Raw genomic sequence first — 13,606 nt, forward strand, 5'->3', positions numbered from 1 at the left:
TCTCTCTAGCCTGGAGCTTTCCTCTAGGCTCAGACCTGGGCAATCTCTGGTGACTTCAGAAAAGCTTAAAACCCCTTTTTTCTTTTTTCTTTTTCTCTCTTTCCTAATATTATTCTCCAATAGGCAAGTTCTTCTAAAGACTTTTTGTTGTTGTTGTTGTAAAAAAGGATATGAGAAATCTGGAGCTGCATTCTCAAAAGGAATTTGTTGACTCTTTGGGCATCTGCACATGCACACATGCTGTGGGAGAGCTGGAGAGGAACCCTGGGCCAGGAGGGCACTCTTGCCAGAAATGATGGACTCTGTAATGGAGGATTACCAGGGAAGTTAACTAAATATTAACTGTGGGTTCACAATGGGGTGTGAAGGTGACAGGAATGACAGATGACAGGACCAAATAAGGTAGGGAGACCAGGTTTAACTACTAGGAGGTAACTGTTAACAGCAAATGGCAGTTATGCCCAACAGTCACTCAGCCCACCTAGGCTAGGGCCTATGGAACCAGCAGGCAAAAGGCAAAGGTTTGTAACAGTTTAATTGAGGGAAACAATAATAAAGGAGGGGAATAAGGGATTCTACACTTACAAGCTAAGGGCAAACCACAGGGTCAAGGGAGGGACTTATCTACACGAATCTAAGCCCTAAACCAGGCAGGGCCCAGAGAATAGCAGGACTGGAGTGGGAATCCTCACAGTAGAGTCCACAGATGTTTTCAGGATGCCAGGAACCAACTCCTCCAGAACTGATGGTCCAAAGCAGCCTAGTAGGGAGAGGAAGTCTGCAAGCTCTCCACCAGATCGCAGATCACTCCCTACTCAGTGCTGTCATGCAGGATAGATGTCCTCTGCTTCCAACCTTCACCACACTCCAGGGTCCCAGGGAATCAGGGTGCAACTCCACAAGCTCTGAGGTCTCCCAGGGAATCAGTTACTGCTTGTCCCAACCACCATGGAGTCCTCTTAGAGAGCAAGAAGCACACTTCCTGCTTCCCCATTCCATGTGGAATTCTCCAGCCCTTCCTGCTAAGTTCCTACATAACAACTAAATAATAATCTTCCTCACAAAACCTCCAATAATTAGCTTAAAAACGGAAAGATTAAGTTGAATGCAAGTTGAATTATTAAATTGAATGGCCAGGAGGCAGGTGCAGGGGGAATACTGCCTCCCAGAGGACATGAGTTTTGGGATACTTACCTCCTCTTAACAGGGGCTACGTGACTTTAGAGATGGGGTGATGGGGTTGTGCTGTGCCCTGAAGGCAAGAGTTGAACTCTGTAGTTCAGAGGATGACTGTATCTAAGGTACAAACAGAAGCAAACTGAGAGATGTCTATTTGTGTTCATCAAAAAGCTGAGAGAAGGGGCCAGCTGGGTGTCTCAGTGGATTGAGAGTCAGACCTACAGACTGGAAGTCCTAGGTTCAAATATGGCCTCAGATACTTCCTAGTTGGGTGACCCTGGGCAAGTCACTCAATCCCCAATGCCCACCCTTACCACTCTTCTGCCTTAGAATCAATACATAGTACAGTGATTGCTCACCTCTAGCAGGAGTTATGTTTTAGAGACCCTGTAATAGGTGAAAATCCCCCAAGTAGTGCTGTTGTATTTATTTTATTATTTATATATATTTTAAAGCTTTAGAAACCCTTCCCACTCTCCTATAAAACCTTTTCCATACTCTTATTAGCCTACATTATTAGACACTGAGCCAATCAGTGCCCAGGATACAGAACACAGCTCTGTGGTTGGTCACCTTTCATTCCATGAGCCAATAGTGTGCAGCAATAAGTGTAATTCCTCAATGCAGAATTAGATTTTTTTCTTTAAACCTGTGATACAGTGAAGCCCCCCATAAGTGAACTATGATATAGCGAGGAACAACTGTATTGATTCTAAAGTGAAAGATAAGGGTTGTTTGTTCTTTTTAAATAATGGTAGCCAATAATGTTTGAAATCCTACAATTGATCCCCCTAAACTGAAAGTATAAGCACTTGTGATCTGGGTGTCAGAATCTCTAGCAGAACCAAAGGAAAGGTCTGGGATTCATGACGTTATATTTTAGTGTTTTCCTTTGCACTCTCGTCATGGTGAATGTGGAAAATATCGTACATCAAAAAGAGTTTTTTTTTTTATGATAGCAATAATGAGATACATTTTTGATTGAGGCAATAACTCTTCTGATTTGAATGTTACAATTTCAACATCTTTAAACTATTCCTTATTCTTTCTTTAGAAGATACAGTTTTTCTGATTATGTGTTCTGGAGTATAGGAAAGTTAACCTGAGTTTGGTAATATGAGAGATGAAGTTCAGAAAGATGGTAGACTCTACTGAATGAATCACTAAGATGGAGTCAGTGAGCCTTTTGATCAAAATGATATGGGGAGTAAGTACAGCCTTCCCTTAGACAATCCCCAAATCCCAGAAAATGTCCCAGGTCAGAGAGCACAAAAAAGACTCTTTTGTCCTTGTATTCCTGCAGTGCTGAGGGAGAGTGACTTTGAGCTGAGAGGAAGATCCCCTCTGACTTCTCCTTTCATCCTTCAGGAACACAGATAGGCACCTCTTAGTTCCACCTTGCTAAGTCTTGGGTGATACCTAATCTAATTATCCCTTGTGCCCTCAGGACACAAACTATCACCAGACATTCCCTGTGCTCTCCCAATCCCAAGAAATCACCCCATCCTGGATTCATTCCATCCTCCCCCCCCCCCATGTAGATCCTGTTGTCAAGAGCGTATTGTTATGATTAAAAATGATGAGGACCGAGATCAAAAGGGAGAATAGTATTTTAATAAAAGTCATGCTGATAGAGAAAAAAATCATTAGACCACCCACCTGTAAGTATTCAAACCACCGCCTCAGTCATTTTACCTTTCCAATTGCATGCACAGGTAGCTAAAGAGGAAGTTCCAAGTCACTTCCCCCTATTTAAAACAGTCCCTCACCTTGAATACGTAATCCAAAACAGGAAACCCAGGAAACCCGTTGGACCACAGGAAATGTAGTTTTAAGGACCCCCACAGGTCCACAGAAGTTTGTCAAACACTATATTGAGGTTCAATACTTCCAAATAGAACCCCAGGTGATTTTAACTAACACAGTATAAATATATCAAACTCCATCTCCTCTGGGAGGCAGCATTCCAACCCCTCTGCCTCCCTCAGTCATTCCATTTGACTTAACCATTTGATGCACATTCAAATGAAGAAATTTCTTTTATTTTCTAGATAGCTACTGGAGTTGTCATTGTTGACAAGGGCAACCTGCCCAGATCCAGGGTTTTACCTTGAAGTTCTCCCTCAACAAAAACAAGTTAAATTTCTTGTTTTAGGATTGAAATAGCTCTTCTTTTGACTGGTTGAAACATACTTGAATAATTAGGAAAATTGGTTTTGTAAATTGCAGGTTCTGATCAGCTAGCTTTACACTTCCTAACTGTGTGACCCTGAGCAAGTCACTTGATGTCCATTGCCTAGCCCTTAGAACTCTTCTGCCTTGGAACCAATACACAGTACTGATTCTAAGGCAGAAGGGAAGGGGTTGCGAATAAATAAATAAGCAGTAAAAGTGAATGAAAGGTTTTATTTTTACATCTTCAGCATCTCATTCTCCAGAAGGGAAGTAAGAAGCATCATTTTGAATTTTTGAATTTGATTTTTAAATTTGGACATATTGAATTTAATTAAAATGATCCAGGGCAACTCTGAGGGACATAAGAGAAAGAACACTATTCACATTCAGACAATGGAAGGAAAGATTCTGTATTCATTAGAGTGAAAAAAACTTACAGCAAGTTATTCAGTGAGAGGCCTTATTTCTTAAATGTAGAGAGAAATAAGTCATGCTGTTAAGATTCAAGAATGCTTTGCAATAAAATCATTGCCTCTGTCTGGATTTGGGCAGGGCCATTGCTTTCCATGCTCAATGACTCTTTAGGAGCCCTACATTCAATGAAACACAGTGATGTCTTCCCATCTGTCAGGGAATCCTAGTCCTTCTTCTCAGTGGTCTCCTCCAGCTAGGACAGAAAAATGAGATCTTTTATCAGAGAAACTTGCTGTGAATGTTTTTCACAGTCATGATTACTGTGTATGCTAGGTACAGCAAACTGGACACCGAAGATGATGAGAACCATCCCTACCAGGATGAAATGAGTGAGGTTATCCACAGTATAATCCTGGAAAGCAAGATCTGGAAGGGGTGGGGGCAGGAAAGACCATCACTGAGGATGGGACAAGATCTCTCTTATGTCAAGTCCCCATAGATGTAAGCAGAGATACCCTTCTGCCCCTACTCCCAGGCTCCTCAGTGCCCACCCAGCCTAAACTCTGCTTGCTGGGCTGAGAGGTTTTTGTTGTTCCCTAGTTTGGAAACCTGAGGATGTGGGTGAAAGGAGGAGGCCCCAGGAAGAGAAGGCAGTGGGAGGATCTAAATCATTCCCCTTCAACCTCCCCCTCAGTCCTTCCTCTCCAGTGGCATGAGTCAGCCCAAGGGTCCCTTCCTGGGACTTTCATTTTGTCTTCACTTCCTCTCTTTTCTCTCCTTAATCTTCTGCAATTTTAGCAAGAGCTTGGTGGAGTGGCTAGAGCACTAAAATTGGGGTGAAGAAGAGCTGAGTTCAAATCCTTAGCTCTACTCACCTCACTTTGCATCATTTCATGTAAATACCTCCAGATTTCTCTCCAAGTATCCTATCATCATTTCTTATAGCCTAATATAGTTCAAGCAGAATCATATGACACATGTTGTTTAGCTATTCTCCTACTGATGGATATCTCCTTAAATTTCTTTTCTTTTTCTTTTTTTTTAAACCCTTACCTTCCATCTTGGAGTCAATACTACGTATTGGCTCCAAGGCAGAAGAGGGTAAGGGTGGGCAATGGGGGTCCAGAGACTTGCCCAGGGTCACACAGCTAGGAAGTGTCTGAGGGCAGATTTGAACCTAGGACCTCCAGTCTCTAGGCCTGGTTCTCAATCCACTGAGCTACCCAGCTGCCCCCTTCTTAAATTTCTAATACATTTCCACTACAAAAAGATGCTGTGAATATTTAAACCTTTTTCCTTTGTCTTTGATATCTTTGGGATGCAGACCTAGTAGTGGTATTTCTAAGTCAAAGGCCATGGACAGTTTGATGATCCATTGAGATAATTCCAAAGTGCTCTACAAGTTGTTGTGGGGGGCTTGAGGTGAGCCCCTGGGGTTCAAGAAGGGTATCTTTTGCAAGAATGCAAGAATCTAAAACTTGGCTTAAAAATAAAAAGAGTAATTTATTAGCATTTTTCATATGAATAAAGATAGCTCTTCATTTGAAAACTGCCTGTTTATGTCCTTTGACCATTTATCATTTGGGGAATGACTTGTACTCCTATTAGTGTGACTCATTTCTCTTTACATTTAAGAAATGAGGGCCATCCTTGAAGAAACTTGTCATCAATTTTTTTTCCTCCTTCAGGTCCAGTTCCAGGCCCAAGAATGAATCCAAGGTCCCAACCAGAGTTCCTTCATGTGCAATCCCAGACTGAAGAGAGCTGAATTGACTGAACTGCCTAAACTGGAAGCTGTTACTCCTTTTTTAAAGGGGCTCCTTTTACATCACTTCCTGTGCCTTCCTCTTAGTTTACATGTCCAGTCACCACAGATGCTTTTCTTAGGACTGCCAGGAGGCAGTCAGTAAATGTTGATTTGTCACTCACTCTAGTACACTTGGGTCACAGACCTCCCAACTTGTGAATTAAATGGGGATATTCTCACCTTTGGTGATTAGATTAAGGATGGGCAGTGCAGATGTAATTTCATCATCACACTATTCAACTCTGGTCTTTTCATCAAGAATGCTTGGAATTCCTCTATTTCATTAAATATCAATTTTTCCCTTGGCAGGATTATGCTCAGCTTTCCTGGGTAGGTGATTTTTGTTTGTTATCCTAATTCCTTTCCCTCCAGAATACAAGACCCTTGTGTCTATAAGGGGATACATTCCAAGAGCAAGATAGTTAAAACTGTGGATATAAGTGAACACCTGTTGATCCCATAAAGAACTGGATATCATCATATAGATACAAAATAATTTTTCATTGATAAATTAAGCATACAATAAGAAATCACTAACATTCAATACAGGAACAATATAGTGTAGTATACAGAATTGGGGGTTATAGTTTTTTCTAGCTTTGGCCGAGTTCCAAAATCAGTTGGGCTTTTAGAATCTTGAGGAGAGGCAGTTGACTGGATCTTCCATAGAGGGAGGAAGTCAATGAACGAGCTCTTGGATTATCTAGCTTCAATATTGAAATTTAGCCTAGCATTGATAGATTTACTTAAGAAATTATTATTTTAGATAGACCCTTTATATCTTCCTTTCCTAATACCACCCTGCCTTCCCTCCCTTACCTTAGTGGCTGTGGAGTTTATAAGGAGAGAAATTAGAGAGGAGTTAAATCTGTGAAGAGTTATCTAATTGACAGCATTATTTATAATTTAATCAAATCATCATTTATTCCCTTTAGATAGCATTTGTAAAACTGAGTAAGGCAGGTCCTTACTCAGATTCCATCTTCACTTCCCTTCCCCCACCTGAGGTTCCTGAGATAACTGATAGGGCTTTCCTTTAATCCACCTTCCTAACATCATCCTTCAAATAAATAAACCCTTTGTGTTTCAATAGTCCTATTTAGTGTAATTTGTCTGTTAGTTAACAAGAGGGAAAGAGACAACATACTCTGGGCTTAGAGGGTAGCTGGGCATCCATCTTGAAGGAAGGTGTTACTTCAAAACAAGTCCCTTCCTGTGAAATTAACTAAAGCCTGTTTGTTAATTTCAGTCTAGTCTGTTTCCCTCAGCCTGTGTTTGAGTCTAAGTCCCAGTCTGTAAGCCTGCTGTGTTAGCCTGTTTAGTTTAACTTCTCTTCTCCCAAAAGATCTCTGTTTCCCTTCTGTGTTATACTCCTGACTTCAGTCCTATTATACCCTGAATCTCCTTTAATCTCAGCCTACCTGTAGCCTAATTTACCCACTTACCAAGTCTCCAACATCCTCCTTTCAATTCCCTTATCCCAAACACCTTTCCTCAAATTACCCTCATAACAATAGCATATTGTACAATATTAAATAATGCTGCACAACTATCCTTTCTTTTAATAGCTTGCCCTGCCTCCCCCCATCACTACCCCAGAATGAAATTCTTTCTCCTGGTTCTCTCTCTTTTAGACAGTGTCTACAGTGAAAGATTTTTAAATTTTTGGAGACCAGGAACTCTTTAATTCTGCAGAGTTCAGAAATAATAAATCCTGAGGATTATGAAGCTGATCCCAAAAAAACAATGGTTGAAGGACAGTGAAAGCAATATAGGGTTGCAAAAGCAATTTTCTTGTTATGGCTGTATTTAATTATTCACAAGATTGATATGAGCTGAAACCTTGAATAAAAGAATTGATTTGGGGCTAAAGTATCAAGGCAGGAAACAAACTTATTTTAACTCTTTCTACAAAGGGGCACATCCCCTCAGCCACCATCAGAATAAGGAGATTGTTTATCTCCCAGCTTTCCAAAGGTCAAGTAGCAAGCAGTTCTCACACACTTGTGATAGCATGGAAAGGGATCTTATAGATAGGTTACAATTCAAGGAAGATTGATGAAATATGTCCAACATCAAAACTTGAAGGAAACATATTGTGCTTCATTTTTATAATCAGCAAAATTGAGAGATCTCTCTCATCCCTCTGTCTCTGTCTCTTTTAATAACTGTATCTTGGTGCTTAATACAGACATGACACATAGGCAGCCCTCACTACATTTTAAAAATTTGATTTTTAAAAGGTCATGTTCATTCCCTCCTTCCTTTGCCTCTTTTTTTTTTTGGCTGGTCTGGCCAGAATGCTCAGCCAAGGACTCCCTGGATGGGTTGACTCCTGGAGCTTTTCCAGTGCTCAGCTAGCAGGACCCCCAGGAGGACAAGGACCAGCCCAGCCAAGATGAGACGGACCAGATTGTCCACAGTGTAATCCAAGGCAGCAGCATCTGGGGATCAGAGTTGGTCACTGAGATATGGCTGTCCTCTGCTCAGCCCCTATTTCACCCATGTTTCATCTCCCACAAGCACTCAGATCCTCCTCCCAGGCCCTTCCTCTTAACTGGGGAGATGCCTGTTATTCCCCTGCTGGTGGCCTGGCTCTATGGATGAGGGAAGGGGAGGTTCTGAAGGGCTGGGACAGTCCCCTGCTTCATTTTTCCCCTGAGTCCTTCCTCTCTTCCCCCTTCAGTTCATCTCAGCTCCCTTCTTTCCCCTGACCTCCATGCTTATACTTCCTCTCCTCACTCTCTCCTTCCCCCTCTGTAGCCTGGCTCTGATCTCCTCCCTAGGTAGAAGCAGCCCTCCAAAGTCACCAGAGATGTCTTCATAGCCCAGGCTAAGGGTCCCCCTCCTCACCCTCCACCTGACCCTGTGGCTCACCCTTTCTTGTGGGACATCCTCCTCTCTCTGGGTTACCATGGCAATGCTTTCTGCATGTGCTATCCCCCAGGAGGGAAGGAGACCCAGCCCTGTCCTCAGGGGGCCCCCAGTCTTATTCCATAATTCAGTTCTTCAGACTTTTATTAATGTCCCACCCTGGGCTGAGCCCTTGTACTAAGCCAATCCCTGAAGATATAAAGTAAAAACCAAGCTAACTCCTGCCCTCCAGAGACTTACATTCTTCTGGGAGGCTCCTTCTCATAGACACAAATAAATCAGCTTCTCTGAGGAGTTGGATCTCTAACAATTGGGGAGGGAGACTAGCTGGAGATCAGGAGAGGTTTCCTGCAGGAGGGCAGGATGAGCAAAGCTGAGACATCTACCAAGATGCCTGAATGGATGATGGAGAGATCTGGAGAACCCAGGATGAAAAATGAGGTTTGGGGGGGGGATAAGATAATCCTGATGTTTGTGGAGTCCCCTGTCCAGCTCTGTCCTCAGAGGGCTCCCAGTCTTATTCTATGATTGATTTCTCCACATGTCTAGTAATCATTGACCCTGAGACAGGCCCTGTGCTAAGCCAGGCACAGGGGATACAAAGGCAAAACAGGGAATAGTTCCTGCCCTCCAGGGGCTTACATTCCCCTACAATATTCTGTTATTTCCTATAAAAAGAAATCAGTCCCATCTGAGCAGTGGGTTCACTAACAAGTGGGGAGGGGACAGGTTGGAGATCAGAAAAGACTTCCTGTAGGAGGCAGCTCCTAAACTTAGTCTCAGAGACATCTTCGCATTGTAAGAGAAGGTGAAAAGGGAGAGCATTCCAGGCAGGGGACACAGCCTGGGCAAAGGCTCAGAGGTGGGAGAAGAATGATAAAGTTCTACAGGAGGAGTAGTGGTAAATGAGGAGAGCCTGCATAGGGCAGGCAGACCCTGAATGGACACCCAGCCCCCCTACTTCCCTTCTCTGTCCAGAATCTTCCAAGTACTCACCTGAGGGCCTGTTCTCAGACTCAGGTCTTGGAGAGAAGGTTCCTGGGGATGAGGAAGGGGCAGGGTTGGTGGGGCTCTGCCAGAGAAGCCTGGAGAGCTGGAGGGTCTACATACAGAGGTGTCAGCACAGCTCTCCCCAGATTTTCTCTGTGAGGGATGTTGGGCAAGTCCCTCTTCTCTCTGGGCCTCCTGGATTTCCCATTTGTCAAATGGGCCTGTGCTCAGGACTTCTCCTGGCCTGGTTCTGAGACTTGCTGCTCCTTTGATTCCTATGACTCTTCTCTGATATCTTGGGGGCCTTTGGGGGAAGACAGGGATCCCGGAAGAAAAATGGAGGAGCTGGTGACATAGGGGGGACCCTCTGAATCCTCCTCAGGGCAGCTTGTTCTGGCTGGTTCCAGGGCCCTGTAGCCCCCCCCATCCTTGGGGCAGAGCTCTGAGACTCTGCTGGATCAGTGGGGGTCTGTGCTGGACAGAGGTGGTATGAGGGGGAGGAGATCCCTCTGGTGCTTCCAGCTGAGGGGAATTGGGGTGTTGGCACCTAAGAAACCGTTCCTCCTACTGGGGAAGTCAGATATGGGAGAAGCAGTGTCCCCATCCCCTTACTTCTAGCTATGGCTTTATGGGTAAGAAGAGGGAGGGCCCACGGTCTCCTGGGGAAGGAGAGAGAAGGGAGAGGCTTTGGGTCTTTAGAGGCACCCAGAAACAAAGAGAGGGGGAAATGGAGGGGGACTCGGAAAACCCAGAAGTGCACAGAAGAACTCAGAGTGTCCTCTTCAATCTAGATCCATCTGGCCAGAGAAGAGTATCCCTGAGAGCCCCTGAGACAAGGACAAACATGTCATTCTTGTGCCCTCATTTTGGGATCTGGGAATCTCCAGATAAAAGCCTGTGTCACCTTCAGACCCTTCCCCCACAGCTCCTATCCTAGAAGGCACCCAGCCCCTCCCCCAGAGTTATGACACCAAACTAACCCTCCTGGTAAAGTCTCAGATGTTCCATCTTGTGCCACCTGGCTGAGGCCCACTTTCCCTGCCAGCTGCCTCCTGGCCTCCAGCTCACTCAGAATCCCTTTCAATTTACCAGGATGTCTCTTCATTCTGGAGGTGTGGCTGCCTCCTGGGGGCTCAGGATCACTCAAACCCATCCCAGGGCTGCTCTGCCCCTCTCTGTTCCCCATCTTCCCCTCTCCCTAACCAGCCTGTCCCTCCTTCTTCCCCAGCCTGGTGTTTCCTCTGTCCTTGTCCCTTCCCTCAAGCCCTCCTTGTGCCCTGGTTTCCTCTTTGAGAAAGAGATACAGGTCTGGTCTAGACAGAAGGTGGGCAGCAATAGGGAAGAGAGAGAGAGACCCCCAGTTTGTCCTCAGAGGAAGCAGTTACTCACTGAGGGGGGAGGACGTCAGAGCTGGGGGAGTCTCAGAGCTTTGGGGTAGGTGAAAATCCTTTGAGGTGCCTGGAACAGGGAGAGGAAGAGGAAGGTGTCTGGGGGTGTTTAACATGCCTCTCCTCCCCCACATTTCCCCAGCCCAACCTCAGGCTTGCTCTGTCCCACTCTGACCTCCTCAAACCCCTTTCTGGGACCGAATAGAATATTGTCTATATGTAGGACAAACACAACTGGATGGGTTGCTGACAAGGAGGTCTAGAGGGGTCATGAGGTGAGGCCTCACTGTCTACATTCTCTGAGGATGACCCAGTGACCTTCCCTCTGAGCCTCCTCTTCCCCCAAACCCCCACCTCTGAGGTCCCCTGGGACAGGCCCTGAGCAGGCAGGGAGGTGCCTCATGGCAGAGAGGGAGCTTGGGAGAGCTGGGGGGCTGGGAGGGGCTGGGGCTGCCTCACCTGAGACCCTGAGCACCAGGGGGGCGCTGGGGGAGGACCACAGATGGGGGGAATAACTATAAAAGCGGTAACATTGGTAAGTGCCATCGTGGGTCGGGTTCACAACAGGGAAGAAGAAGATGGTCTGATGTCCCCTTCCATGGCTCCGGGTCCTGCTGTGGCTGATCTCTTCTCCATCCTTGTACAGGGCAAACCAGTCATGATATAGCTCTGACTGACATTTCAGGGTCACGTTCTGTCCTGGGGCCACCTCAGAGCTGGGCAGGGCTGCCAGGGAGGGCGGGGCAGAGAGGCCTGGAGGGGGGGAGACCCTGGAGTTAGAGCTGGAGCAGCCCTTGTGCAGGGAGGGGGCAGATCTGGCTGGGAGGAGGCCTGGGCTGGGCTGGGAGGTTCAGCTCTGAGAGAGGAAAAGTCAACAGTATGAGGGGAGAGAAAGACCTTGGACAGCTCCGGGGCAAGGAATGGGGGGAGTGAGTGGAGAAGAGACACAGAGACAGAGACATAAAGACAGAGACTGAGAGAAAGCGAGAGAAACAGAGAGTGGGGTGCCTGGGTGATCTCCTGGGACAGGCCTAAGAAGGAGAGGAAGAGGCTCTGCTGAGCCTCCTGATCCCCCTCAACACTCTGCTGCAGGCCTGGGCTGGGAGAGGGGCAGCAGCAGCAGCTCCATCCTCTGTTCTCTCCTGGCTTTGGGAGGGGCAGGGCTGGCAGTGGGAGATGCCCCACTAGTCCTGACCCTCCCCAGGGAGCCTCCAGCACTGTCTGGTCTCCTGAGGTCCAAGCTGACCCTCTCCTGCCTCCTCTCTGACCCCAAAATGAGATGAGTGAGAAGCTCATGGGGCAGTGGAGAGAGCCCTGAGCCAGGAGTCAGAACAACCCGAGTTCAAATCTAACTTTATGTCTATCCCAACTATATGATCCTAGACAAGCCACTTCCTCCCTGCCTCAGTTTCCTCATCTGTAAAATGGAGATAACACTACCACTGACCTTGCAGAGTTGTTGTGAAGATCCAATGAGACAACAAGGGTGATGTGCTTGTCACAGAGTAGGTGCTATAGAAATGCTGATTCCTCCCCTCTTCTCTCACCCCCATAAGGAGAGCTGAGGCAGACACAGGGGAGAAGGCAGGAAGGGCAGAGCCAGAGGGACACTTGGGGCCAGGCTGGGCTGGGGAGGTTGATCTGCCTTACCTGTCACCACCAGCTCTAGGGGGTCACTACGCTCTGACCACCTGTAGGATGAATGTCTGTGGCGGCACTGGTAGGTCCCTGCATTATTTGGTGTCACGGATGGGAGGGAAAACTTGCCCTCATTTCCAGCTTTTTTCACAGTTTTGATCTGTGACCATCCAGATCCTTCTTTTTTCTCCAGCTGCCACTCTTCAGCCTCCCATGACCCCCTGCACCTGAGGGTCACAGCTCCCCCTCGGGGCACTAAAGAGCCATTCTCTGCCCTGAGGGAGGGTTTGGGGAATCCTTCTGGAAGGGAAGGAGAGCTGTTTGGTCCAAGGGATCCTCCTTCTGTAGGAGCCCTGCCACGACACCAGGTCTCCTTTCTCTTTAGACACTATCAGCCCAGCCCAGCCCTCCTCCAGCTCCCTCTCTTGCCTCAGTTTTATCCTCTGGGCAGGGGGATTGTGAGGGAAGGACTCACCTGCTGCCTGGGTCCTTGTCCTGCTGCACAGACACAGCCCTGGCAGAGAAGACCCTGATTACTCATGGCGCCCCCCAAGCATCCCCACAGGAAGGACAGAGACAGCTCAGGGCCAGGGTTTAGGGCTGCTCTGAGTGAAGGAGGCTGGACCCCAGGAGACCCCTCTAAGAGTCCCAGCTTTTCTCCTCCCAACCCCACCCTTGCTGTGTGACCTTAGACTTGTCACTCCTCTTCTCTGGAGGAAAGTTTTCTCCTCAGCACAGTGGAGGTGGGGGCTGGGGGACAGCAGGTAGGACTTGATGGTGGGTAAAGACCCCTCTAGGGTGGGAGCTGCTGAGGACTCACCAAGGCACAGCAGGACTGAGAGGGCAGGAGTCATGGTGTTCCCAGAGGCTGGTGGGAGAGGGGACAGAGGCTGACCTGGGACTGGTCTGAGGCACACAGTGTGACCAAGACCAGCTCTGCACTGTTTCCCCACCCTGAGCCAGTCTAAGAAGCTTCACTTCTTCTTCTTTGTGGATCCTGCTTGACGGATGGCTCCATGCTATGGGGAGGGTCTGTGGGAGGGCAGGATGGGTGGTGAGTCATTTGGGTTCAGAATGATGGAACAAGTCCTGCTTTTTCCTGATGATTCAGACCCCATTGCCAGGGACAGGTGCCCTGGTC

General features: G+C 46.9%; 1 protein-coding gene across 1 annotated transcript; it reads right to left on the minus strand.

Annotated features, from left to right (window-relative positions):
• Positions 1–7,879: 7,879 nt before the first annotated feature.
• LOC123256248 (leukocyte immunoglobulin-like receptor subfamily A member 5) lies at positions 7,880–13,319 on the minus strand. Its single transcript, XM_044684910.1, has 6 exons — positions 13,286–13,319; positions 12,941–12,979; positions 12,478–12,765; positions 11,287–11,580; positions 9,446–9,487; positions 7,880–8,019 (listed from the first exon to the last, which is right to left on the minus strand). The coding sequence occupies exons 1-6, from the start codon at positions 13,317–13,319 to the stop codon at positions 7,880–7,882; spliced, it is 837 nt and encodes a 278-aa protein (XP_044540845.1).
• Between the last annotated feature and the right edge of the window lie 287 nt (positions 13,320–13,606).

This window comes from Gracilinanus agilis, unplaced genomic scaffold (genome assembly GCF_016433145.1).
Source record: "Gracilinanus agilis isolate LMUSP501 unplaced genomic scaffold, AgileGrace unplaced_scaffold57337, whole genome shotgun sequence".
Lineage (NCBI taxonomy): Eukaryota > Metazoa > Chordata > Mammalia > Didelphimorphia > Didelphidae > Gracilinanus > Gracilinanus agilis.